Below are 24,108 nucleotides of genomic sequence, written 5' to 3' on the forward strand. Positions count from 1 at the left end.
AGCACAGTTATCAGAACATAAACTTATCTAATGACAAATGCAAATATTATGCAATCAGGAAACCAGACACAATCCCTCCACAAAGAATTATCTTCCTAGATATATTCACACATACCTTAGCTCTCCTACAGCCTGCTGCATGCTGGGAAGGGCAACATATTTTTGGCAAAAGTAGTGAGTTGAGAAGCAGACACGCCAGATTATTCCTGCCTAAGAAAACCTCATTTTGAATGTGCTTCTCATGAATGGAAAGGTGGGTGCACAGCTCAGGATGGTGCTGCATTAATTACAAAGCACACAACGTAGAGCTAGACGCGTTATAGGCTCCGCCAGATTCTTGCCATAMGGCACCTTGTTGCTCCTGCAGCACTGGCACAAAAGGTATGAGCTGCTTGAACAACTGAGGTTGAGTGAGTCACATCAGAGATGGCAATACTTTAGGATCCAGCAGTTCCACAGTTGAATTTTTGGTATGAAAACTCAAATGCTTGCACTGTGGTACTCCACTCTCAYACAGGCTTGCACGACCCAAATCCAAAGTGCCACCAATCAACAAAGTTTAAGGGAGGAAGGGCTCAGGGAAAGATCCCAGGGATGCCCAGCATAATTACCTGGATCAGTTCTGAGGACTCATATGACCCACTCCCCATCGCATTTTGTGGTCTTATGTTTGGTATTTGTCCATTTTTCTAGTCTGCTAGGTTTTTCAAGCTTGTAAAAAGCTGTTTGATTTACTGCCCTGTGTAATACTAAATAATAAATAAGCCAGCATCTTAAAATCCTGTGCTCCCAATACTGTGGCCTCAATAGTTTTTCCTGCTTTAAGACTTTATGCACATTTTTTTCCACATGCAATAGAAAAATCCATAGGAGGAATTTCAGGATTGTGCATAACGATAACTTTGTCCTRAGGTAGCAGCAGAGCCCAACCATGCCTAGACAACGGAATGCCAAAATAATTACAAACACAAGGCCCTACATTCTTTCCACTCCCGCTGTTCGGCTGTGCTTAACTTTAATTTATAAAACCGCCACCCTCCTTCGCTTGGTCGGYGCTCCCCATTAGGAAAGCGAGAGCTGAAAAGCAAGAGACTGCCTTGTAGTAGCAAAACATGGCTTCCAGGGGAAGAAATCCTATCRGCAGTTTAAAACGATGCGGGGTATGAACATCCCCCGGCCTCCAACCTCCAGCGCCGCCACCTCCCGTCCCCATCCCCGTCCCGGTCCCGGTGTCGCCGCTCACCTCAGCGCCGGGCGGCGCGCGGGCCGCGGCCGTTGACGCCAGTTGCTACGCAACGGGTAACGGCTCCGGGCTGTACCACTCCTATCGCGGGGGCGGCGAGGGGGGGTTGGATTATGCAGTTTTCTTTAGGGACTTTTTCTTCTTATTTTACATTGAAACGGGCTTTGAAAGTTTTCTTACACTGTAGAAAAAAAATTCTTTTTTTCCCTACTTCCTATATATTCTTAATCTTAAATATTAAAAAAAAAATCTCTTGAAACATAAACTTTTTTTCTCAGTTGGCCACTCATCACTGATATGGTGTTTTTTTTTGTTTTGGGGTTTTTTTTTGTGCGTGTGTGTGATTTTTTTTTTTTTATCATTTACTTGTATATGTGTAGGGAACAGAAGAAAGATGGTGGAAAATCCAAAGAAAGATCCAACACCAAAGAAATTTGCACTTATTTTCTGCAGCTGCTTCTGCCATGAGTGCATTGTGTTCAGGAGCATGTGTTGGGCTTTGCTGCTTATTTTGCCTAAGGTTTTAAATACACTTTACATAGAAAAACAGAAATCTTTCTCTCTTTCTCTCTTTCTCTCTTTCTCTCTTTCTCTCTTTCTCTCTTTCTCTCTTTCTCTCTTTCTCTCTTTCTCTCTCTCTCTCTCTCTTTCTCTTTCTCTCTCTCTCTCTCTTTCTCTCTTTTCCTCTTCCTCTTCCTCTTCCTCTTCCTCATAAAATTGTTGACTTTCAGCACTCATATAGGGGTAAAGAGTGTTTCTGCACAGCCTGTTTTGACACCAAACATAGAATTGAGCCTATTTACCATATCCTATATAGATCATGTCCTGAAGTTTCATAGATCCATAGATAAGCAAGTCCTATATTCACATCTCCAAGAAAAAGGCTACAGGAACATGTTAGTGAATGGGACAAAATGGAGCAAACAGTAAATTAAGATATTTCTCCTTCCACAGAAACCCAATTCATGGATGTCCCTGTCTATTTGCACAGCCATCACTGAGTGCAAGCTGGAATCCCCCTCTGCTTCCATGCCGGAGGAGCTGGATATGATCCATCTCTGGAAAAACACTCCATAATGTTTCTATATGGCAGCAAATCACTGAAAAAGGTGAGAAGTGGGGATTATCCATCAGTAAATCTGCAGATTTCCTTGACATTAGTAATATAAATCAAGATGGTGAAGGAGGATTTAAATAGGTTATTCTCACTTCCACTTTATATCCATACTCTAAATATCAGATGAAAAATGTGTGGCTAGGTTGTAAAACAAGCAGTAGAAGGATTTCAAGCAATTTACTTATTTAGTGAAGACCAGGAAAAAATGGACAATTAGACTGAACCACTAATGGAATTTTTAAGTATTAACAAATAAATATTTAACATCAAAGTTGACACTTGATAAGTAAATAATCGTACAAGCAGACTAATATAACTCAAAGCAATTTCTTTCATTTGCTCCTAAAGTTACAGCTGAGTCTTCCATGAATGAATTCCAATGTTCTGTTTGTGTTTCAGATTAGAAAATTGACAGAAATTCCAGATGTGACACATAAAATGGATATACTGAGTAGGAATTAGGGCAGGTGCACATAGCAAAATGCAACACTACTGTGCTTAACCAAGCAAACTCCATGTTCTGTGAATTCTTGYTTATAATTCTCTTTAGTCTGCTGCTGCTGATGCCTTTCCCAATCCACTGTGTCTGTCCCCATCAGCCACATCTGGCATGTTGTGATCCAAACTATGGTTTTAAGAGGAGAGAATTCTCCGCGTCTTATTTTGCATCCAGCATCTTTCAAAGTTTCACACTACATAGGAATGTAATGCAAAGGTCACTAAGTGTCAGGTTTTTCATTCCTGCTGTTGGTGTTTAAACCCAACATCCTCTCTCCAAAGCTCCCGGGCAACCTATTTCAGAAGATGCCCCACACTAGGAAGTGCATTAAGAGCAAAGAGAGCTYCCTAGAGCCCACAAATGTGAGCAGGAGTGGTTGCCTTCTGGGGGAGTTGTTACAGTATAAATGGAATAATAAAATATGCTGTGAGCCCAAGGCAAAGAGAGAATGACTTAGCACCCCAGGGCAAGGATGAAAGGTTGCCAGTGTGGTTTCTTCTGACTCCTGTAATCACATCGTTTGGCTGCCTCTCAGACCCCCTTTTAACAGTTGCTTTGACCAATGTCAGCCAAACTTTGGTAAAGCAGAAATCTTAAAGGAATGGAAGGTCCTGCAAGTCTGGTGTGGAAGGGGCGAGGAAGACAGAAACATGGGCCTTGCTGAGGGAAACTCGCTGCATGAGCTTGCTCATGTCATGCTCGGCTTGGCCTTGGGCCCAACGCTGCTCTGGGGACACCGTGAGAAATGAAGATGCTGTCTAAGGGAAAGGCTATTGCACCTCAGTGATCCCAGGGGACACCGAGCTGGAGGTCCTGGGGTGGGAGCAGACGTGCGGGAGAGGACAACACTCTAGGCAACTGGGATTGCCTCTCACGCCACTCGCTGAATGACTTGCTGAATCCAGCGAGTGATTTTCCATGCACAAACAACAAGCCAGATAGATGTTTGCCCCCGTGGTCATTGCCTTTCCTGAGCAGACCCTGAGTCTCAAGGGCGCTCGTCTCAGCACAGATGCTGTCCCAAGTCTGGGCTGAGGACAAATTGCAGAAGATGGTAAAAGATGCTTGAAGGCATTTTACCCTGTCTGGGGGTGGCAGCACTCTGGGGATGGGCACTAGCACCTGGGCAGACCTCAGCTCTCTCCTGGAGCTGCGTTCAGTACTGCTGCAAGCTCCTGATACTGCAAGTAGACTGGGCAACCAGGGGCTTGCAGACCCGCTGGGGCAGCCGGGATCCCACAGTCCCTGTKTGAGAGCTCTGCCCTAACTGCAAAACTGGCAGCAATGCAGAGTGCCGAGCTGCCAGGGCTCAGCGCTGCCCATGGGGAAGCCCCAGGGCTCCCATCTCCATCCTGCAATAAACTACCGCGACGGCACCTTGCAACCAGACCAGACTGGAGASCCTGGAGCCCAGGTAGCTCCTCCAGGCTTCTCCGGTGGATGGGATGAGCRGAGCCTCTCGCTGCCTCCTCTCCCACGTCTTCCCCCAGCTCTGGTGTGGCCAGGGTGGCCGGTGACGGTGGCCGCTTCGCGTGGGCATGCGGGGATGGCCGCATGTGCAGAGCTGCGGGCATCCACACTGGAGCCCCATGCCGTCCCTTCCCGTGGGAGCGGCGATGATGGTGATGGGGAGCAGGGAGCAGCTGGCAGCGGGAACACGCTCCGCAGAGGAGCTGCTGTTCCCGGGACAGGAGGCTCCGCAGAGGGGGAGGAGAGCATGGGGGCGGAGAGCAGGGCAGGGGGGTCCTGTCACCGCTGATGCTCCCCGGGGCTCTGCAGCTGCACAGAAACATTGGCTCAGGTCAGAGCTTGCGAGGCGGGAGCGCTGGGAGGGACGGAGGAGCGAGCGGAGGGGCAGCCCGCGGGATGAGGGAGCCGCGCTCTGGGACACCATGCGGGTCATCTGGGTGATCATCTGCTGCATCCCAGCCCTCCTGGTAGGTGTTTGTTCCCACCTGCATGCAATCGCATGTTGCCTCAACAAGCACACCTGCTTATTGAAGCACTGTGTCTTTCCAAAAGTCTGTGTATAAGGGGGSAGTCTTTTATTTTATTCATGCTTCTGCTGCTTCCTGCACTGCTTGGCAGGTGCAAGGTGCGTGATGCCTCAGTTTCCCCATCTATCTAAAGAGGGCAGCATCACTCACCCACCTTTATGGGACTCGATGCTGTGTGGAGATTTACAGCAGCAAGGTATCCCGCAAGGGGAATTGGCTCGTGCTGCTAATGCCTCCCTTGGCAGCCTGGGCTGCGGTCACGAGGCGCTAGTCAGTTTGCTTAGGTGTTGAAAAGTGTGTTTAAATTAAAGCTATCAAGAAATACACCCAACCTGAAAGTGAGAATTCAGGAAAGGGTCAAACTCTCCACCTGTGTAAAGAGTCCATTGCAACTAACAGGAAAAATAATTGTTTTGTTCTAGCAGGAATTTGGCCCCATCTGAGAAAAATTGAACTCTACCTAGGCATTGTTTGCCCCATGAATGCATTTTATGAATTTTTTTTTTTCTTTTTTGCCTTTTCTTCATCTTTCACAATGAAAAAGTGCACTGGCTTTGCTGTCATTTTGCTTTCTTGTCCTTGTCTTTTCCCGGGGCAGCACACAGGGTGCCGGTGATCACAGCAAGCGAGAAAGACACTGTGACTAAACAGAAGAGACTAGATAGATAAGGCATGATAAACTGCTCAAAAGATGAAACTTTGTTCAGAAATGTAAGCCCCAGCAYGCTTGCAGCTGCAGTGAGCGGTGTCTTAATCTCTGACGTCTGCTCAGCTAAAATCTCATTCATCCTTTACTGGGAGCTATCATAGTAAAGGTAATAGTCTAAAAATCCTCACTGCAAGCTTTTCAGCGGCTACTCTCACCAAAACCTAGTCTGAAAGTGATCAGCAATTTCAGAAGTTTTATTAGAATGAGCATTAATATGATTCTGTCAGGTTAACTGCTCCTAAAACTAATATATTAAAAAAAATCCATCTGACATTTTTCATATGATACACTCTAATTACTTGCTTTTAGTCTTTGGTGTGTGTGTGTATGTCTATAGGTTCATATATATTCCTTGGTGGGAGTTTATAAAGATTTTTGTTGTTGTTAATGAGGGAGAAATTATCTAATTTGTTATAATGGAAACCCGGTGGTATCCACTCCTCATGGTGTCTCATTATGGAAACCAGCAAAATAGTGAAAGCACTTTTCCCTGTATATTGCTTGTAACTTGAAATATCCCAGGCACTTAAGGAATGTGTCATCAGTAAAACCACAGCAAGACTTAAATGCTGGGACTCTGTCCTACMAAACATTTTGCAGAGATATTTAATGCATGCAATTTTAATGATCATTAGCTGTTTTGTACTTTTATTTTGATCCAGCTGCACATAAAATAAACTGCGTATTTAATTGCTACATCMGGATTAGCATTTCTCCCCTGCCTTTTGAAGAAGGAGGATGGAGAAAGACACGAAGGTGAGTAAATATACTTAGGATGAACCCTATCATTGATTTCCTTGCAAAAATCTTAGTGAGTTTCTGCATTCATGCTGGCTCCTGCAGCTTCCTAATCCGTTGCAGTAAGTCAGACTTGGGTGATCTGCAATCAGAGGAGATATTTGGGCCATTTTGCATGTTACCTTGGAAAATTTTATGGTTTAAAAGTGCCAAAAGTAAATAAATCATTGGCAATTGCCCTAGGGGATCCCAGCAAAGCCCTGGATGCTGTTGCAGTTTTTCATCTTGCTCATGTGCTATATTGAACAAGCCGACTGACCTGTTTATCTCAATTTAATACCAGCAAATGGGAGGAGGCAGTAACTCAGTCTGTGCATGGACAATGWGAGCCTAAGAAAGGCAAATCCCGTGGAGGTGACCTAAGTTGTAAGAGGAGAAGTGATTCCACTGCTTTTAAAATTTGCAGATCAGAGCCGTCCCACCTGTCTGCGACCTCCTGAGCGTCCTGAAAAAGGAGGAAGAAAATTGTGCTGAGATTCTCTACCTAGAGGCAAAGAACAGGACGCCTGAAAGCAATCTGCTGTTGGGTGCAGGTAAAGGGCGAACGGACTCGCGAGTTAAAAACTGCTTTTAGGTGAAGTAGGTGGCTGCAAAATCCGATTCTCCTGTGTTTTGTCCCATGGGAGGCATCCAGTGTGCACGCATATCTCATCTAGAAGCAGGAAATCACATAAGATCTGCTATAAGTCTCCTAAAGCAGGATCTAGACCTTACTGTGACATTAAATCATAGTTGTATGTATCTTTGAACTATGCATCTTCTAATGCAGCTGCTTGGCTTGTCACCACTGGAGAGCAGATGAGAGCAACAGCAGTTTAGTAAATCTTGTGGACTGCAGGGGTTTTGGAATTCTTGTCATCTTTGACAAAAATGCTAGAAAGTGAGCCCACTAAGTTCAGGTTTACTCAACAAATTTGCCTTCTAAATGAAATCAATGAATACTTATGGCCAACATGAAAATTGCACAGCCAAAAGATCCCCACTGCTTCCTTCTCGCTTTAACTCACATTCTTGTAACAGAAGTCTCTCATTTCTGAGATTTATGACCCTATTAAGGATTTTTGCTTTGGGGAGGTTTTGTCATGCCAACTCCTCAGCATGTGGAGAGCTTCCCTTTTGCAGCTGAGTGAATGTGTTTGCTTACAAGGGGTCCTAGAGAAAGAGCTGGAAGCAAATCGTGAAGCTTGCCCGTGAGCTGAGTGCTAGCCCTGTAGGCAGTGGCCGAGCCAGCATTGCACAGAGTTTGCAGCATGGAGGCAGCAGGTGCAATGGTTTTTGTGCATGACCAGCCACTGCCACTGCTTTGTGCCATCATCCCGCACGTCCTGGAAGGGCAAGAGCTCCCGTGAGAGGTGCTGAGCGCAGGGTGTCCCCACAGAGACCAGCCACCGCAGGGAGYGACGTGCGGCTTTGCTCGCTCCCATAGTCTTCCTCTCCAGCTGACAGTGGGGAAACACAGGCGTGTTTCAGTACCTGGCCCAAGGCAGGACTCAGAGTGAAGATTTATTGCCTGGTTTCTTACCGTGCTGGATGTTTTTCCCTACCTGTGTTTTATCCCTGTGAGCCTCACAGCCCGGATGGGTTGCCACTGCTGGTTGCTAGATATTGCAGAATACAGATCTGCCTCCTTGTATATGAGCAGTCTAATTATAGGAATAAATCAGTCCTGGTGCCCTTCACCGAGGAGGACAGTGGTTTTGGGCAGTGATGCAGTTTGACAACCCAGCCCTTTTTCCGCTCTGATCCCATGGCACAGCTGTGACACTGAACTCTGCCTTTCCCTTGCGCCAGGGCGCTGAAGATACGTCCAAGCTAAGCCTCACCGGTGGGGACAAACACTGGGATTTGCAGGCAGTGCCATTTTATAGAGGGTCTCGTTTGATTTCAGTCAAATAGCAGCCGCTYGGCAGGAATTTAATCTGGTTTAACTTGGATCCAAATCGTAAAAATTCTGCTGAGGCCTTTTGTTATTAGGATGTTTGACAAAGTTTGACCCTAACATCCGTGCTTCTTCCCCTAGATCTATGGAAAAGGCATTAAAAACACAATTACAAGTAAAGGTCTTTACTTGACAGGCATTTCCAGCTAATATCAGCTCTCTTTCAGCTGCTCTTTTAGCTCTTTATGTTGKTGTCATAATTTTGCCAAGGTTTTCTGTGCATCGAGTCTGATTTGGGGGCTTCATGCCAGGGCTGTTGGCATGAAAGTTTGATAACCTAAACACTACAGCATGTCTAAGTATAAATATCACCCAAGGGGAGGTTTTGTTTGTAGATGAACTATATTGCTTTGAAATAAATGGTTACCAAGTCAGCAAAACAGAGGCACAGGGAGGGCACCAGCACTGAGCCACATTGGCTGTGAAAAGCTCCTCATTTCCAGGCCCTATTACCATAGTATAGGAAGGAATTGATTTTTGGAAATGCAAATATTTTAGTCAGGCTGGTGGAGCCTGGTCTTGTGAAGTCTAATGCACATGAAGAGGGTACTCAGCACATCCTTCCCTGGCTTTCAATGAGGGTCCAGGACATTCAACATATGCCAAGATCTGGCAGGGTTAAGGGTGGTCCTGGATAGATCCAGGGTCTTCCCTTTATAGTCTTCTCTTGATAGCCATAGACACTGGAATTGCTTGGCAAATTTTTGCTCTCCTGAAGCAAAATAGTCATTGATACCCATGGCCAAGCCACAGAGTGGTCCATTGGTGTTATTCATTCTAGCACAGTCTCAGCGTAATGAAAGAGATGATGAAGTGGAAGAGGATTTATGCTGGTTTAAGGGTGACTTAAATACAGTATCTCTCTGCCATTTCTCTGGTATCATTTTGAAGCTGTTTAAACTCTTGCTCAAGTTATATCTTTTTGTATTTATGCAAGGTTTATATAAGGAAAACACCAGTCTGACTCCAAGTGGAAGCTTTAGAAAGGATGAAGTGAGACAAAACAGCCCCATCTGGCTTCCTTCAACTTTACAGGCTTATTGAATATTTACCAGAGGAGAGATTGGTGGCCAGGGGCCCGTTCAAAGATCCAACACAGTCCAGGCTCCTCTTTATCTGGCTAGTGGACACCAGTGGAGTCAAGAACCAGAATGGCAAAGTCCTTTTAACTGTTGGGCCCAGTTTGAAGCAAGCAGGACCTCTTGTCTCCCATCCAAGCCCCAGTTTATCTTAACAGATCCTCTTCTCTCACATTCAGGTCTCAGCATTGCTCAATGACACCTCTTCTCTTTCRTTCAGGGATCAAAAGGACCTCTTCTCTTCCATCAAGTTTGTGTTTCAGAGTAGAGTTGTAGTGTTTCAGAGTAGGGAAATGAAATCCTTGTTTCAGCGAGGGTTGTTGTTCAATAGGTCCATGGTCTTTGCATGATGTTGCCTAGTGTTTTGTTGTTGTCCTCTAGGCAGATGTGCTGGAATGTGGGATAACATGAGCTGCTGGCCTTCATCTGTGGTGGGACAGACTGTTGATGCTCAGTGCCCCAGATTCTTCCAGATGTTGACAGGGAAAAAAGGTAACACTAAAAATATGCTTTTCTTGCCCGTTGTGTTTATCAAATGTGGCATTTACAAAGATGCTTCTGCCAGAACTGAACCCCAAGGATGAAATTTTGTTCCTGCTTTAAAAACAAACAAACAACAAGAACAACAAAGAACTGAAACAATTTTTTATTTGAAGCTCATGGCCACTTCRCAGCTCCTTTCACAACGCTAAGCTGAATACAGGAGAACTTTGAATTAATTCGCTAGGTGTTTTAAGTTTTTTTGTCTTTGCCAATCTGAGAAAAGTGTGGGAAGTAAGTGTTATTCTAAAAAGCAAATTTTAAACACAGTTTCCTAGAGAAAAGAGTTTATTTCATTTTCTCTCAGGCTCTGTGTTTTTGTATTTTTGCCTGTTTTCCCCCTTCTAATGACTCCTACAGTCAGAGGTCAATTTCAGAGAAGGTTGACAAGGGGGAAAAGTCCACACAGCATTAAGTCTTACAAAAAAAAAAAAAAAAACAGGGAAAACATCCAGGTARGGGCAAAGATCCTTCTGTGGCTCCATCAAGAGAAAATCTGCCGCCAGGGTTCATCCTTTAGCCATCCTTTCCACCCAAAGAACAGATGCAAATCCGTGGGACATCAGGTTGCATTAGCCCCATGGCTCACTGAACTACTCACTCAGAAAGAGATGAGCCTGGGCAACATTTGTCATCCATTCYGTAGGACTTCTAAGCTAGAAATGAAGTGAAATTTATTTCTGAGGTACTACGGTAATCACAAGATATTAACTAGCAGTTTCTGCCTACTTCCTTTCAATTTCTATTTTTAACAATGCCTGAGAAATGTGCTTGCCTTTCCCTTTAGTGAGGTAGTGATTCAGGTCAGAAGAGGGTTCTTCATTCATTGAGTGCAGAACATAGATTGATGAGGCTGGCACTTACAGAAAAGCAGCCAGTGTCTATTGAGGGAGGGAGGAAGMGATTAGCTTGTCTAACAAAGAACAGATAAGGAAGAGGAGAAGTATTTAGGGAACATTTTTAAAAGCTATATTGTGGTATTGCATATCCACACAAACTCTAGCTGCCTGATGAATAATAAYCTGCTGTAAAGGTAGAGGGTAAAGTATACAAAGACACAGATGGCTGAGAAAACCATGTGCACTCGCAGTCTCGAGCATCCCAGCACTGGTTAAATGTGACCTGGGCTGCTGCAGCCGCTAGAGGGATCTGCTCGCTGCCTCTGGCCCCCACGAGCCGCTCGCGTACTTGGAAAGGGCCGTTCAGGGCGGAAAACAGAAATTTGTTCATCCAAAGGTTATAATTAGAAATCCAGCGTGCTCTGCATTATCTCGGAGATAGTCTAACAGCTTTAAACTTTAGCTGCCCTCCTTATCGAGGAGCTGAGTCGCTTCCAATAAGCCGTGACCAAAGTGACAACGTTCAAGCGAGCAAGCCAAGACATGGTCCGTCGGCATTTACATTGTATTCTGGTCTCTGCATCTGGCATTTTGGGTCAAAGTCAACAATAGTTTCTTCTCATTCTCACAGTCGCATTCTTTGCTGATTTTACACTATGGCTGGCTTGTGAGTCATGCGTTGAATTTCTGCTACAGTTGCTGCCCTGTTTTAAGTCATTTGACAGAAAGAAAAACAACAGTTTGTTTACTTGAAAGAAAAGCAAAAGTTTTCTTTCCTTGCTGTGTACAAAGGAGACAGGCAGCCACAAATGCCAAAGACCCATATGTTAAGGAACGCAGATAGGATCTGCATCCAAAGCCCAACCTCTGCTCTGCTGGTTCTTCTGATTTAGGCTGAAATCTATGAGACCATGTGGCGCGCAGGCTGTCTGGCCCCTTCCCACATAATACCCCAAAGAAACAAAACAAGCAGGAACCAAAATGTTACTGAAGTTCAGACCCACAGCTGTCGCAGGCATGAGGGAAACGTATGAAGGTTGTGGGGAGGAGGAAGCCACCTCACGAGGCCCCGGTCCCAATGCCCCTGTTCCCCATGCCTGGGCAGCTCTGCAGGCCTCTAGGGCATCCACAAACATGGGGCAGTCATGGCCAGATGGGCTGTAGGCCTCGAGGCCTCTCTAAACAGAGCACATGGCAGGTTTCCACAGAATGTGTGTTGGCTGCAGTGACTAACACTGTTTGAACTGTGTGGAACGATCTCCTGCGGTCTCCTGTGCTCTACCTGCACCAACATATAGCTTCACTTCTTCTCCCTCGTTTCCTCTGGTCCCCTTTGACACCCTTAGACACAAGTTACAGGCATATTTAAAAGCTCTGCACTCTTGTTTGTCTTCAGCTGAGGCTGAAGCAGAGCATTTGCCACCACATTGCTCCTTGCTGTGTGCCAGGCATGCTGCAGAAGGGGAAACGGTGGGTGAGCTTTGTCTCTTCCTTGTATTCTTGCTGTGCTACAGTAGGGTACAGAAAACACAGCTTGAAAAAACAAGCCTAGCCCTTCCAAGGATGCTAAGCTGGAACAAAATGTTCCTAAAAGCCTCAGAAAAATAGTCTGACACTGTCACACCCAGAGCTCGTCCTCCTTGGAGAACACAGCATGTTTGTTGTGCCTTGCCTTTCTTCAGAGGTGAGTCCAAATCAAGTGCAGACATGCGGTCAGGTCACCACAACTACCTCGGAGGTAGCAGGACTCCTGACCCAAACCTGATAGTCCCAGCAGGGCTCCAAAGAGCATAAACCAGTGCTCAGTGTGGCCCTGTGTATGCATGTCCCTCGAGTCCCTCAGCACTGTGGGGATTATTTGCAGAAATGGGATGCTCCAGAGTTCCTGCATTTGCAGCTCAATGTGCAGGCAAAGGGAGACTTCTCCTTGTGGTGCTTTCTGCCAAAGTTTTAGCTTAGGGCTCCTGCTTCCTGACCCCCTCCAAGTCCTTGCTGCTTTGCCATCACTGCAGCAGAGCCAGGATTTCACTCCCCSTTTTCAAAGGGTGACTCCTACCCTTCTCATGTGTGATTGGAACAGTAGACAGGGGGGAGTATCTCTTGGCAAAAGTTTCTCTTCACCTATAACCTTTCAGTCTGCTAGGGTCATTTTCTCCCAGTCAGATCGTAAATTGTCTCTCACAATCCACATCTAACATCAATGTGAGCATGTTCAAGACTGTCRTATTTACTCTTGAGCAATTTGGTGGAGATCCATCTTAGCTTTAGGGGTCTAAAAATCAGATATTTAAGAGTGAGCTGAGGCAGTCTGGTATCACACGGAGAGAAAGGAGTAGGACAAACTGCCCTCTGCAGATGTCTGTCTTGAAATGAGATGAATTCTGCAAATGTCTCTTTCTCTCCACTGACCAGGAAGTCAATGCTGAGGGAACCACTTTACCCAAGAATTTACCACAACTAAGTGAGGTGAATCCCATGCTAACCTGTAATTTGCAAATAGGCAAGGAAATCAGCAGTAGAAAATGCTGTCCAGACCTGGCTGTGGAGACTAGACTTTAGCTTTTCATTTAAATTGCACCAAAAAAATGTGTTTAAAGCCAAAACCAAAGAAGCACTAATAAATTACTTGGTGATGGCAGAGTGCAGCACTCTGGTGTCCTGCACTGGCCGGCTAAAGATTAGAGTTATCTTCAGACTATGACAAACCACAATGAAGATACCTGCGTGAGGAGGACATTCAAGAAAGTGTGAGGTTTGCCTAGAGCAGGAAAAAATCCGTGATTCACTGAGTCACGTGTTTGCTGATCCTGGGGTTCTGGCCAAGAAACACCAGATGTACTCTACAGTGTTTTTAATGTTGCAATTAATAAAAACACATCCATCACAGTCATCCCTGAGCTGGCAAACAACAGCATGACCCCCACAAGTACACTGGGCAAATATCAACATAATTAACTCGACTGTGTTTCACTTCCAGCTATGGGGTATGGATCGCCTGGGGGGAAACATTCCCTTTGCTCCCGCAACATGCCTCTGCAGAGGAGAAAAACAATGGCACTGGAAATGACTACACCTGGTTTTGTCCCTTTTTGTTGCCTCCATGCAGGTTTTGTCTATCGAAACTGTACTAGCGAGGGTTGGTCAGCCCCATATCCAAGACCTGATATTGCCTGTGGTTACAACGTAGATGACACCGTGAATGAGGCAAGAGTGAGTCTGAGCGCCTGTGAGGGTAGATCCCTGCTCCAGGGCCGGGAGGGAGGAGAGTTTTCAGGTTGTTGGAGTGACTGAATAATGCCATGGTGGGAGGAGGACAACCAGGCAGGGTGGTGGGTGTACTTCAGCTTCCTCCAATGCTCCTCCAAATCCTCTTCTAAATGCTTCCTCCAAATGGTCAGAGTGGGTTGCTCCAGGGCAAAAGCGAAGGAGCTGCTTTTACAAGATAATCCGTTTGTGAAATAGTAAGGAGCACCTTTCCCTTGGTATGGGGTGACTTTTGCTATATAGTCAAAGATGTGAATGTATGTTCCTCTGCAGCGTTCCTATTTCACGACTCTGAAGACCATGTACACTGTTGGATACTGCACCTCCCTCGTGACGCTGTTCATAGCCTTAGTGATCCTGGCCTCTTTCAGGTGAGCGAGGCTGCTTATTCGGTGAAATGATTTCCCCTTACAGTTAATATCAGGGAGGATTCTCCAGTCAGAAGAACCCCAACTGCTTTGCCAAATAGTTTTGAGGCTGGAAATCCTCCAGACCCAGATAGTCTGGGGGCTTAATACAGGAAACRTTACTGGAATAATGCAAATGAAACAAAGAAATTTGCCCAGCTCTGGGTAACTGGCAGCTGCTTGGCTTCATGATGCTTCACAATTGCAGAAGGAGGAGCTGGAGCAAGYGTGTCAGTGTAGTTATTTGCAGTGTCAAATTTTCTGGCCACATTATGGGTTTTTTTTTAAGTACTTGATTGGAGCAGATGTGACTTTAGCTTTTTAGGGTCCTCTCTAGGTCATCCCTCCTCGGAAATGAATTAATCTTCCTCTTATAAGCATGAAAACAGAACGGTCTTAATGTGTCATTTCAACATTAGCAAGCACTGAAACCTCATGTTTACAGCAACAAGCTGTCCGTGTTTTTCTAGGAATCCAACTTCATAGACTCTCTCTCTTGGCACAGGAGACTTCGCTGTACAAGGAACTACATCCACATGCATCTGTTTGTGTCGTTCATCCTGCGAGCCTCATCAAACTTCATCAAGGATGCTGTTTTGTTTTCCTCCGAAGACACCAGTTACTGYGGGGTGTACACGGTAATCCCCTCAGTGCCAGCTTCCTCCATATCCCACTTTTCTGGCAGGATTTGGGATGTGGTCAGTGTGCAGGGAAGGAAATCTGCATGCTAGGCCTCTGTGCAACCTAGCAGTTTATGAGAGAGAAAAGGTAGATCCTTTCTCTTCCCTGACACTTCACCCTACTTTGGACCAAACCTAGGGTAGTACTGCAGCTATCAGATCAACCCTGATTTCTTGTCACCAGCTTAGTCCTCTAATTGCCAAGATTTATTAATCAGTATCCTATCTGTTAGGAAAAAAGATGGAAACAGAAGCACATGTTAATTCTACTCTGTTTCCTCAGGCTGGATGTAAACTCACGATGGTCTTCTTTCAGTATTGCATCATGGCCAACTACAGCTGGCTCCTTGTAGAGGGGCTCTACCTCCACACTCTCCTGGTCATTTCTTTCTTCTCAGAAAGAAAGTTTCTCTGGTGGTTCATCGCTCTTGGATGGGGTACGATGGTCTCCTTTCAGTAAGAGTAATTGCTGGATTGTTGTGCTTTCGAGGTGGATTTGTGGAGCAGTAACTAGCCTTTCCATCTATAGGTACCCCAACTGTGTTTGTGGTGGCATGGGCCATGGCCAGGCAGTTCCATGAAAATATTGGGTAAGTTGGTCAGACAAAGGAGGGTTGTGCTCCATGCAGGATCATGCGGCCTCCCCACTTGTGGGTTTGGGCTGCTCTGTGGGTTTCCTGCTCTTTGTAATTGCTGATGACGAAGCAAACCAGATGCCATTTAGCTGTGGTGCAAGCCTGGGTCCCAGCGTGGGCAGATCCCCATGCTGGTGGGGAACATCGGTCCAGATGGCCAATCTGAAGAAGAATCTCAAATCCCTGTAGCATTTTCATGGGTGGGAGAGGACTTCTAAGTACAAATCCAGGCCATGATCATGTTTCAACATCTGTATTTGACTTTTATGACCAGTGAAACTTGGCTCCTTTCACCCTTCCCTTCCAAACTTTTGAGAACTGCTTGTACTTTAAAGGCAGAATACAATTTTGTCCAGTGTGGGTTGACAGTTTTCTTTCATGGTTTTATTGAAATGTAGTACCAGCTAGGAGGGAACAGGCAATAAATTTTATAAAAGAAGGAACAGAGTTCTGTCTGAAGTGCAAAACAGATTAAACCCWTTGAAAAGATGCCAGTGTTTTGATAACTGAATGCACCTTCTCTTCTATTTTTACAGGTGTTGGGACGTTAACACTGATGCCAATACCTGGTGGATCATTAGAGGCCCTATAGTTTTGTCTATTTTTGTAAGTCTTTCTGGGATAAGCACATTCAAACTGTATTTTCAAGCATGGCAGAGGCAGAGATCATATACTCAATGTGCTGTAGAAGTGTGTTAGTGAAATGATCTTCGCCCGAGCTGGTGTGACACACAAATTACTGCTTAAGCAACTTTTGCTCGGCAGGATTTACTAAGTAAGTAATGCCCTGGGGCTAAGTTCACAGGGAGAGCTAGAGTGTCCTCCCAAGAAGCCAGAGCCTGGAGAAGATCGGGTTTCCACATCCTGTTGATTTCGTAGGGTCGGAGCCGGCCTGTGGAAGCTTGTTTTGGACTAGTTCAAGGAAGGCTCCGGAGGAGAAACAAATGGCTGCAGGTTTTGGTATTTCAGTACAAAAGTCTTTGTGTCTCCCAGTCACTGCCCCTCTTGGCAAAGCCAAACCCAGCTTGCCTTAACATGCCCATTGCTTTTTGTTTGCAGAGCTGAGAGCAGCACAGGGGCTTCAAGGTGCATGTGTTAGTGGAGCTCAAGGTACTGCACTGCATGGCAGTAGTGATATAAGGAATAATTCGGTACAAACAATAYTCTAGACCGAGGGTTTGAGCTTTTTTGGGGCTGAAGGGGCTGAGGTCTGTCCCTGGTGACAGTTGTTTTACCCAGGTGTGATGCTCTGGGATAGACCTGTCCACAATGATTCATCTGTAGCCCTGGTACTTGCCAGCCTTACCTATACTCAAGTTATCCGCTGACACCGCTAGTGAGAACATGCAAGGGTTCATTTAAGTTTCCTTGTTGCCAGTAGGACCCCTTATATTTGCAAAACAAGCTACAACTGCTCCATGCTCTCTTGGTAACCCAAACAGCAGAGGTGTTGGGTTGAAGTTCTGCTCATACATACCTTCATCCCCTGAGGCAAGCTGAAGGCAACCACACAAATGATTCAGAATCAGTGTTAAGGCACCACAGCATTTATTTCTCTTAATGAAGCAACGCTTATTCTCCAGAAGCCAGACAGTGATATTGCAGTTCCAGCCAGACCTGGAAGTTCTGCCAGATGAAAACCACAATCTTAAATCACCTTTTGAGAGCCACCCACCATCCCTTTCTAAATTTCCACAAAATACAGATCACATCTAGCTTAACCGCCCAAGACAGGAGCGGGCTGCACGAGTCCAGCCCCTCCAGCCCATAGCCACCAAGACAAGCAAACAGTTAAACCTGCAGATTTGAGATCTTATCTCGCTATTCCTTGCAACACGTAATCCTTAGCAGTTCAAAGGGCAGAAAATGCACACTGATAAACCCTTTTGTGCTCTGGGACTAACCTTCCCCCACCGGCAACTCATCCCATTGGGAATCCCACCTCCCTTCTCCCAAAGGACCTTTGCCAGCCCCACACTACATGCACTGGTGGCTAAAATCCCCAGAATCCTCAAACCTGAACCTTCCCAAAACCTTAAATATCTCCTGTCCTATGTGTCCCCCTTGCTTTAGCAAGAAGGACACCCGCAGCCTGGCTCCACAGCAGAAACAGCTATTGCCTCATCTTTTCCCAGGCCAGAAACAGACCAGTATTTTTATCTAGTTTCCACCCCCAGAGAGGGGTGAAACAGAAAGGGAAGCACTATTTAAACCCTCATCCTTTGCCATTTTTAACTACTTCGCCCTCTCCCAGCAAGGCAGAGGGAACAGGCAATATTTGCAATCTCAGCTAGTGCCTGCGGACCAGAGCTGGGAGTGGTTTTCCCAGTGCATCTGATCTCTTTTCTCCAKTGATTTGCCCCCATAATAAACCCTGGCAACCAGTGACAGGGACTGTGACACCTGCCAGACACACATGTTGTTACTCTTCCTGTCAGTTCCTGCTGTTTTTTTCCCATTTTTTTTTTCCCTTTCAGATTAACTTCATTCTTTTTGTCAACATTTTAAGAATTTTGATGAGGAAGCTCAGCTCACCCGAAGGCAGGAGCGGGGATATCAACCAGTACAAGTATGTCCTCTGCACAGCACCTTTCCTCACACCRACTCCTCTWCCTAATTCCGCCTGCCCYGCTGTACAGCTGCTTTTCCCTGTGTTCCCATTCGCAGGAGACTCGCCAAGTCCACCCTCCTCCTCATCCCGCTCTTCGGCATTCACTACATCATCTTTGCTTTTTTTCCTGAAGATGCAAGTAGTGGYGCAATGGAAATTCAGCTGTTTTTTGAATTAGCTCTTGGATCATTCCAGGTAACATTTGCCTTTGCACTCTTTTCTTAAATAAATAAATAAAAAAAAAAAGGGATGTAGCATGCATATCCCACTCGAGAGCTGCCATGGCAGAACCCAAGCTGCTCCATCCCCCTTGCAATAGTTCCTCTTAATTTAAAAAACAGAACTGCAATTCTGAATCTATGATTTTTTGTTGTTTTTATCTTGCAGGGCTTTGTCGTGGCTGTACTTTACTGTTTTCTGAATGGAGAGGTGAGTTCTGTGGATAGCACCAGCTCCTTCACTGCTCGAGCATGCCCCAGSAATCCCTGGGATTTGTTCCCTGGGAGCAGGGAATCCCCAAAAGACCATTTCCTGCACACAGTCACACCGAAAATCTGACATACGGTGCTATTAGCTCTCACTCCACACCTATTTTCTCTGATCCTTAGAAGGGAGTTTATCAAAAGCTCTACAGGTTCCAGTTTGTTGGGGTTTATCATGTAAATCTCTGGGAGAGGRACCGTTTCCATGCTTGTTGTATGGCAGTTTGCTCTCCCAGACCAGAGCTTGTGTTCCCAAATGCTGCTGGTTCTATCGGTGGGGGAAACGCTTTCCAGCCCTGCAAGACCCTCAGATTTTTTGRAAGGTTACTTTGAAACAGAAGTGGGTTCGAAACACTCTAAAAGGTGCTAGAACTTATCAAAAGAGGGTTTCATAAAAGGTTGCCTTGAACAGAAAATCTGCATTTTTTTAAGGATGTCCCATATTTATAAAGGAAATAAAAATCCTGGAAAAATCTAACCCAGACACTCGCCAAGGCCAGCTGTGAGCAGCTTCGACACCAATTAACATTTCTAATAGAAAAGCAGGTCAGCTGAAAATTGTGCAGCAACAGAGTGACGGGCACGGGCGCGAGCCGGGGGGACGACCCGAACGCGGGCAGGGGGCCGGGCCCTCCTCTCGCCCTTCCGCGGCTCCGGCCTCAGCCGGGCATCTCCCAACCTCTCCCAACCTCTCCCGACCTCTCCCAACCTCTCCCGACCTCTCCGCCCAGGTGCAGCAGGAGGTGCAGCGCAAATGGAGGCAGTGGCACCTGAGCCAGCGCTTGCGGCAGCCGCTGAGCGCCTCGGGCAGCACCGGCGCCAGCGGCTGCACCCAGGAGCTGCCCGGCGCCAGGGGGATCCCGCCGGAGCCCCGCGCGCTGTAGCCGGGACCCGGGCCCGACAGCACCACGTGCCTGCGGATGAGCCCCTCGGGAAGCACCTTCTTCATCTGTGCAGCGCCGGAGCTSTTCTGCAAAGCGAAACGGGGCAAAACGTTCTCCTCCTCTCTGGGTTTCCGGCCGCGGTTGTGTTTCTTTGCACATCAGTGTTTTTAAGCTGCTATTCCTACCTTAGATGTGGCCTTTTGTCCTTCATGTGGCGCGCTCTCAGCTTGCTTCAGGCTAAGCCAAGTGTGTGATTTTGCAGATTTTTATATTTCTTCTCCCGTTGAAGCTGTGAGGATATTCAGCTTTGCAAGGTGAACGTTATGCTCCAAACTTTAATGCAACCCTTAGGCTTGAAATGYGAAATGAATTCCCCCCTAAATTTGACTGAGATGGAAAACCTGGCTGCGTGCAGTGCACATGCAGGCTGCTGGGCACGGCTGAGCCCCCTCCTCTCCCACATGTATCCGTGCTCCGGGAGCAAAGGCAAGCTCGGACTTTCCTTCCCTCGCCTGCTCTAACAGCAGGGACCTCAGAAATAACAGTGGTCTAATCTGGATTCACATCGGCTTTTTGAAACTGTAAAAAAGAGCTATTATAGCAAATTCCAAAGGTGGTCAGAAAACCTCCGTAAGATGACACTTTCCTRCTTTGTCTGTACCACTGAGTTTTGCCCAGCTGGTCTTTGGAGGGAAGCAGTGGAAGCCCTGGGGACGTTTAAAGCTGAATTGAGCTGGACACTTGAGAGCGTTTTGTGAAAAATGCCACCATTTGGGCAGGTAAAGAGCTCTCCTGAACCCCGAGCTGCCAGAGGATCCGCACTGCTGCGGGTGTTGCAGCTTTGGGTTTTTATGGATCAGCTTGTTAGGTGAATTCTCCTGGTTTGAGCTTTAAAAAGGTAAACAAACTCAGCCAGCAACAGAAATGAAATCTGGTATTTAATTTGGTATCTTTATTTCCCTGGTCCGAGCGATGCTTGTCTGGCTTTCCCGATGACAGGCAGCTAAAAAATGGGCATTTATCACACCTTTCCCTCCAGCTTAAAGCACTGGCAGAACCAAATTACTCAAAGCCAACAGATCCTCCCAGCCCCTGAGGGGTTTGCTTGGTCCCCGTGTATTTAGCAAGTCAGGTCTTTCCAAAAGGATACGATCATTAGCCTAATTTTCTCTCTGGCCTATGAAAGCTGAAAGAAAACCAACAGGAGCAGGGAAACAACACGTCTGCTCCCCATCTGAGAATTAAACATTTATCAGTGAGCCAAAGCAGCTGCTTGTTTCAAAGCCGAGCGCCTTCTTCCTGCATTAATGAAGAAATATAGACGAAGAGATCCAATAAGGTGTAATTAAGTAGGCCTGATRCAATTATTTGCTATCGCAGGAGCCCGGGGAAGAGCTGATTTYGGGAGCATGGGGCTGGCACATGCCATGCCCACTGGCACCAAGATCCAGGATGAACCGCAGGGGACTGTGTGCTCGGAAGTGAAAAAAAATGTGAATTTTCTTTATTTTCTTTATTTTTTTTCCTTACTCAGCTTTTAAGAGACATTAAATGAYCTGGGACAGGCCAGCAGTCTATCCCATTGGAGTGAGAAAGAAAAACAGCTGCTAATTCATTTCCTTGAGGTTGTGTAAACTAATGCAGTGGTGGAGCTGGAAATCTATGTGCCCGGCCCTGAAGTAAAGCTGTCGGTACAGCGAGGGTRAAAGCGAGCGTTTCTTCACCCATCCCGTGGGTAAATGTGCAGAACTGGTGCCTGGAGGGATTACACAAGCCCCACTTCCCCTTAAACCTGCAGCCCAGTGCAGAAGTGTGGAAGGAGAGAACTGCAGTTCTCATATTTTCAGAGAAAATTTATTTAGCGAACTCCAGGAATCTTGCTTGACACTTGAGCAGCCTTCAGGAAGGGAATGGTTGCCAGCTGCCGCTAGGTAAGTTGTTGCACGTAAGGACATCTCCAAGACAGCCAGCCCCGGTTTGCAGTATTCAACCACCAAAATGCCTCTTCACTCAGATTTAGCAAGTCAGTCAAGCAGCATAACACAAAGCCAGTTAAAAAACATTAAAAAAAAAAAAAGAGATTTTGACTTGAGGGTTCATCGGTTCATCCCCTGCCCCAACAAAAGGCCACTTCTTCGGCTAGGGGAGCAGCCTCAAGTCACTAACAAGCGTGTCGAGCCTTGCRTGGACTCCAAGGCCAAGGGCCAAGCCCAGCGCGCAGGCAGGGACCTGGCCGGGTTTCTGGACCAGGACTCTGGACCTTGCCCAGCGCCAGGGTTTCAGGCTGAAGGCACTGTGCTCCATGGAGACTACAGGGAGCGTGCACAGGGTTCTGGATCACACCAAGAAGGTGCTTGGCGAGGTCCATTCCAGGTTTCTGGACAAGCCAAGGGCACCCAGGCCCTTGCCTCATGTTAGATGCCATCAGGGTATCCCTAGGCACCAGAACAGGCTCACCGGTCATTTAAGGCACTTTACCAACCACTGACATCCAAGTGCAATGATTTGGRGCTGGACCTTGCAGACTGTCCATGGGGTAAGTCGCTCTGCTAAAACCAGCAGCTCTACCCTTAGCAGTGTCTGCAAGGCCAGCCCCCCGTCACGCTTTGAACAGTGCAACCCAGATCAAAAGCACCTTTAAAAAGGGATTGGATCACAGAGCAGGTTAAGGGCACCATCCCAGTACGTGTCATCCTTGAGAGAAGTTCAGAAAGTTCCAACAGAGCCTCAAATATCCCAAGGGAGCTGGAGACATCAACGCATGTGCAACAGCCTGAGCGGCTCTGACCTTAGTAAGCCTCATGTCTAGACCTGGCCTGAAACTGGATCTCAGAAGACGCTTAAGAGTGCTGGAACAGAAAAGCTATGGAAAGGAGACTGTCCTCAAGCCGGGAGCGAGCCCAGGGGCTCTGCAGGACCGGTGATTCCTCAGCCTTGCTGCTGCGGCGCTTTCGTGCCCAGTAAAAACAGCAGCATCAAAATGCTGCACATTAAACAAACACCTTGCTACCAGCTACGAGAACCACAGAGATGAGACCTGTACGAATATTTTTCTTAAAACTAAAACCACAAGAAGTTTCACCAGCAGGTAGAGGACAGGCACKAGATGAGAGGAGCTTGGGCGCCCTGAGGACGCTCCCACGGGCTGCTGTGCTGGCAGGGAGGCGGCTCCGCAGCAGCCAGGCTCTGCGTCGCCTCCTGCTTTACAGCAGGCACAAACAGGGATTCAAAAACTGCAGCGACTGCCGAGATGCTCAGCTCTGGAGCTGTTCCCATGGGCTGCCGCTCGGGAAGCGCAGGGCTCCCCCTCACCCTCCTGTTGGTCTTTGCAGCGGCGAAACCCTCTTAACCCATCGCTCTGGAAAGCTGCCTTTCCRCAGCAGCTGGTCTGAGGTCCCATCGTGCCGAGCAGTCCTCTACGGCGGGTCCATCCGCAAGCCAAGACGCAGTGTCTGTCCCAAACTACGTGYGGCTCCCTGCTCTCCCAGTCTGGCCAGCACAGCCCTCGGCACCTAGATTTTCCCCAGCCGGCTCCACGGGGACGTGAGGCTGTTGATGTGGAGGCCGCTGATCCCGTTGAGGAAGAAGAGGAAGGCGGCGATGAACTCGCACCAGTAGGTCAGCGAGAAGCCTGTGAAGGTGATGTGGTCCCTCAGGAGGACGGAGAAGCTCAGGACTCCGGCGGACGACAGCAGGAAGGAGATGAGGATGAGAATGGAGCCCAGCGACCACTTGCGCCTCGAGTTGGCGTCTTCGCACACCTGCGAGACCATCAGGAGCTCCAGGCCGAAAATGGCCACCACAACGGCAAAGGCCACGAGGCTCCTGATGAGGATCATGCCCACGTTGATGCCTTCCACGCCGGCCAGGCGCAGGTCGGTGACGCACCTCAGGGCGCTGCCGTTGCCGACGCTGCAGAAGTGCCAGAGGCCGAAGAGCTCTCGCCGCGCGAAGAGCCAGCGGCCGTCGCACACGGAGATGGAGGAGAGCACCACGGCCACGGCCACGCACAGGATGATGAGGCTGCGCACGAGCGCCTCGAAGAAGGGCCTCTGTGGCGGCCGCCGCGCCAGCAGCCGCTGCGCCGGGGAGCAGAGAGTGAGCGGGAGGCTCCGCGCTGCCCTTAGCCGGCCGCAGCGAGATCACGGGGACGGGCGAGCGGGACGCGGCCGGTGCATTGGGACCATCTGCCCGTGGATGGGGGRTAAAGCCCAGCGCAGACCCCCAGGCCCCCCCACAACCTTTCTGCCATGGACCCCTGGGGACCCCTGGGGATCCCGGAGCACTGCTCAGCCCTCAAAACCACCCCCTCGGCCACGCACCCTCTYCAGGGCCCCGCATAGACCCTCCCAGGGCTGTGCACCCCCCTGGGGCTGCAAACACCC

At 47.6% G+C, this 24,108-nt stretch overlaps 2 protein-coding genes across 2 annotated transcripts in view; one reads left to right on the top strand and one right to left on the bottom strand.

The window, feature by feature from the left end:
* The first annotated feature begins 6,245 nt into the window (after window positions 1–6,245).
* Window positions 6,246–19,723, top strand: SCTR (secretin receptor). The gene is made up of 13 exons (XM_026049261.1): window positions 6,246–6,321; window positions 6,770–6,896; window positions 9,763–9,873; window positions 13,867–13,970; window positions 14,298–14,395; window positions 14,937–15,069; window positions 15,395–15,548; window positions 15,641–15,701; window positions 16,283–16,352; window positions 18,224–18,315; window positions 18,414–18,552; window positions 18,745–18,786; window positions 19,571–19,723. Exons 1-13 carry the CDS (start codon window positions 6,304–6,306, stop codon window positions 19,721–19,723), a joined length of 1,302 nt encoding a protein of 433 aa, XP_025905046.1. The 5' UTR covers window positions 6,246–6,303.
* Window positions 19,724–22,304: 2,581 nt separating this feature from the next.
* TMEM37 (transmembrane protein 37) overlaps window positions 22,305–24,108 on the bottom strand; it is a 3,119-nt gene continuing 1,315 nt past the window's right edge. Inside the window, exon 2 of the mRNA XM_026049874.1 lies at window positions 22,305–23,802. Coding sequence (XP_025905659.1) covers window positions 23,236–23,802 — 567 coding nt within the window. The 3' untranslated portion in view covers window positions 22,305–23,235. The remainder of the gene's footprint in view (window positions 23,803–24,108) is intronic.

This window comes from Nothoprocta perdicaria, unplaced genomic scaffold, assembly GCF_003342845.1.
Source record: "Nothoprocta perdicaria isolate Ctin4 unplaced genomic scaffold, notPer1 scaffold_0, whole genome shotgun sequence".
Taxonomy (NCBI): Eukaryota; Metazoa; Chordata; class Aves; order Tinamiformes; family Tinamidae; genus Nothoprocta; species Nothoprocta perdicaria.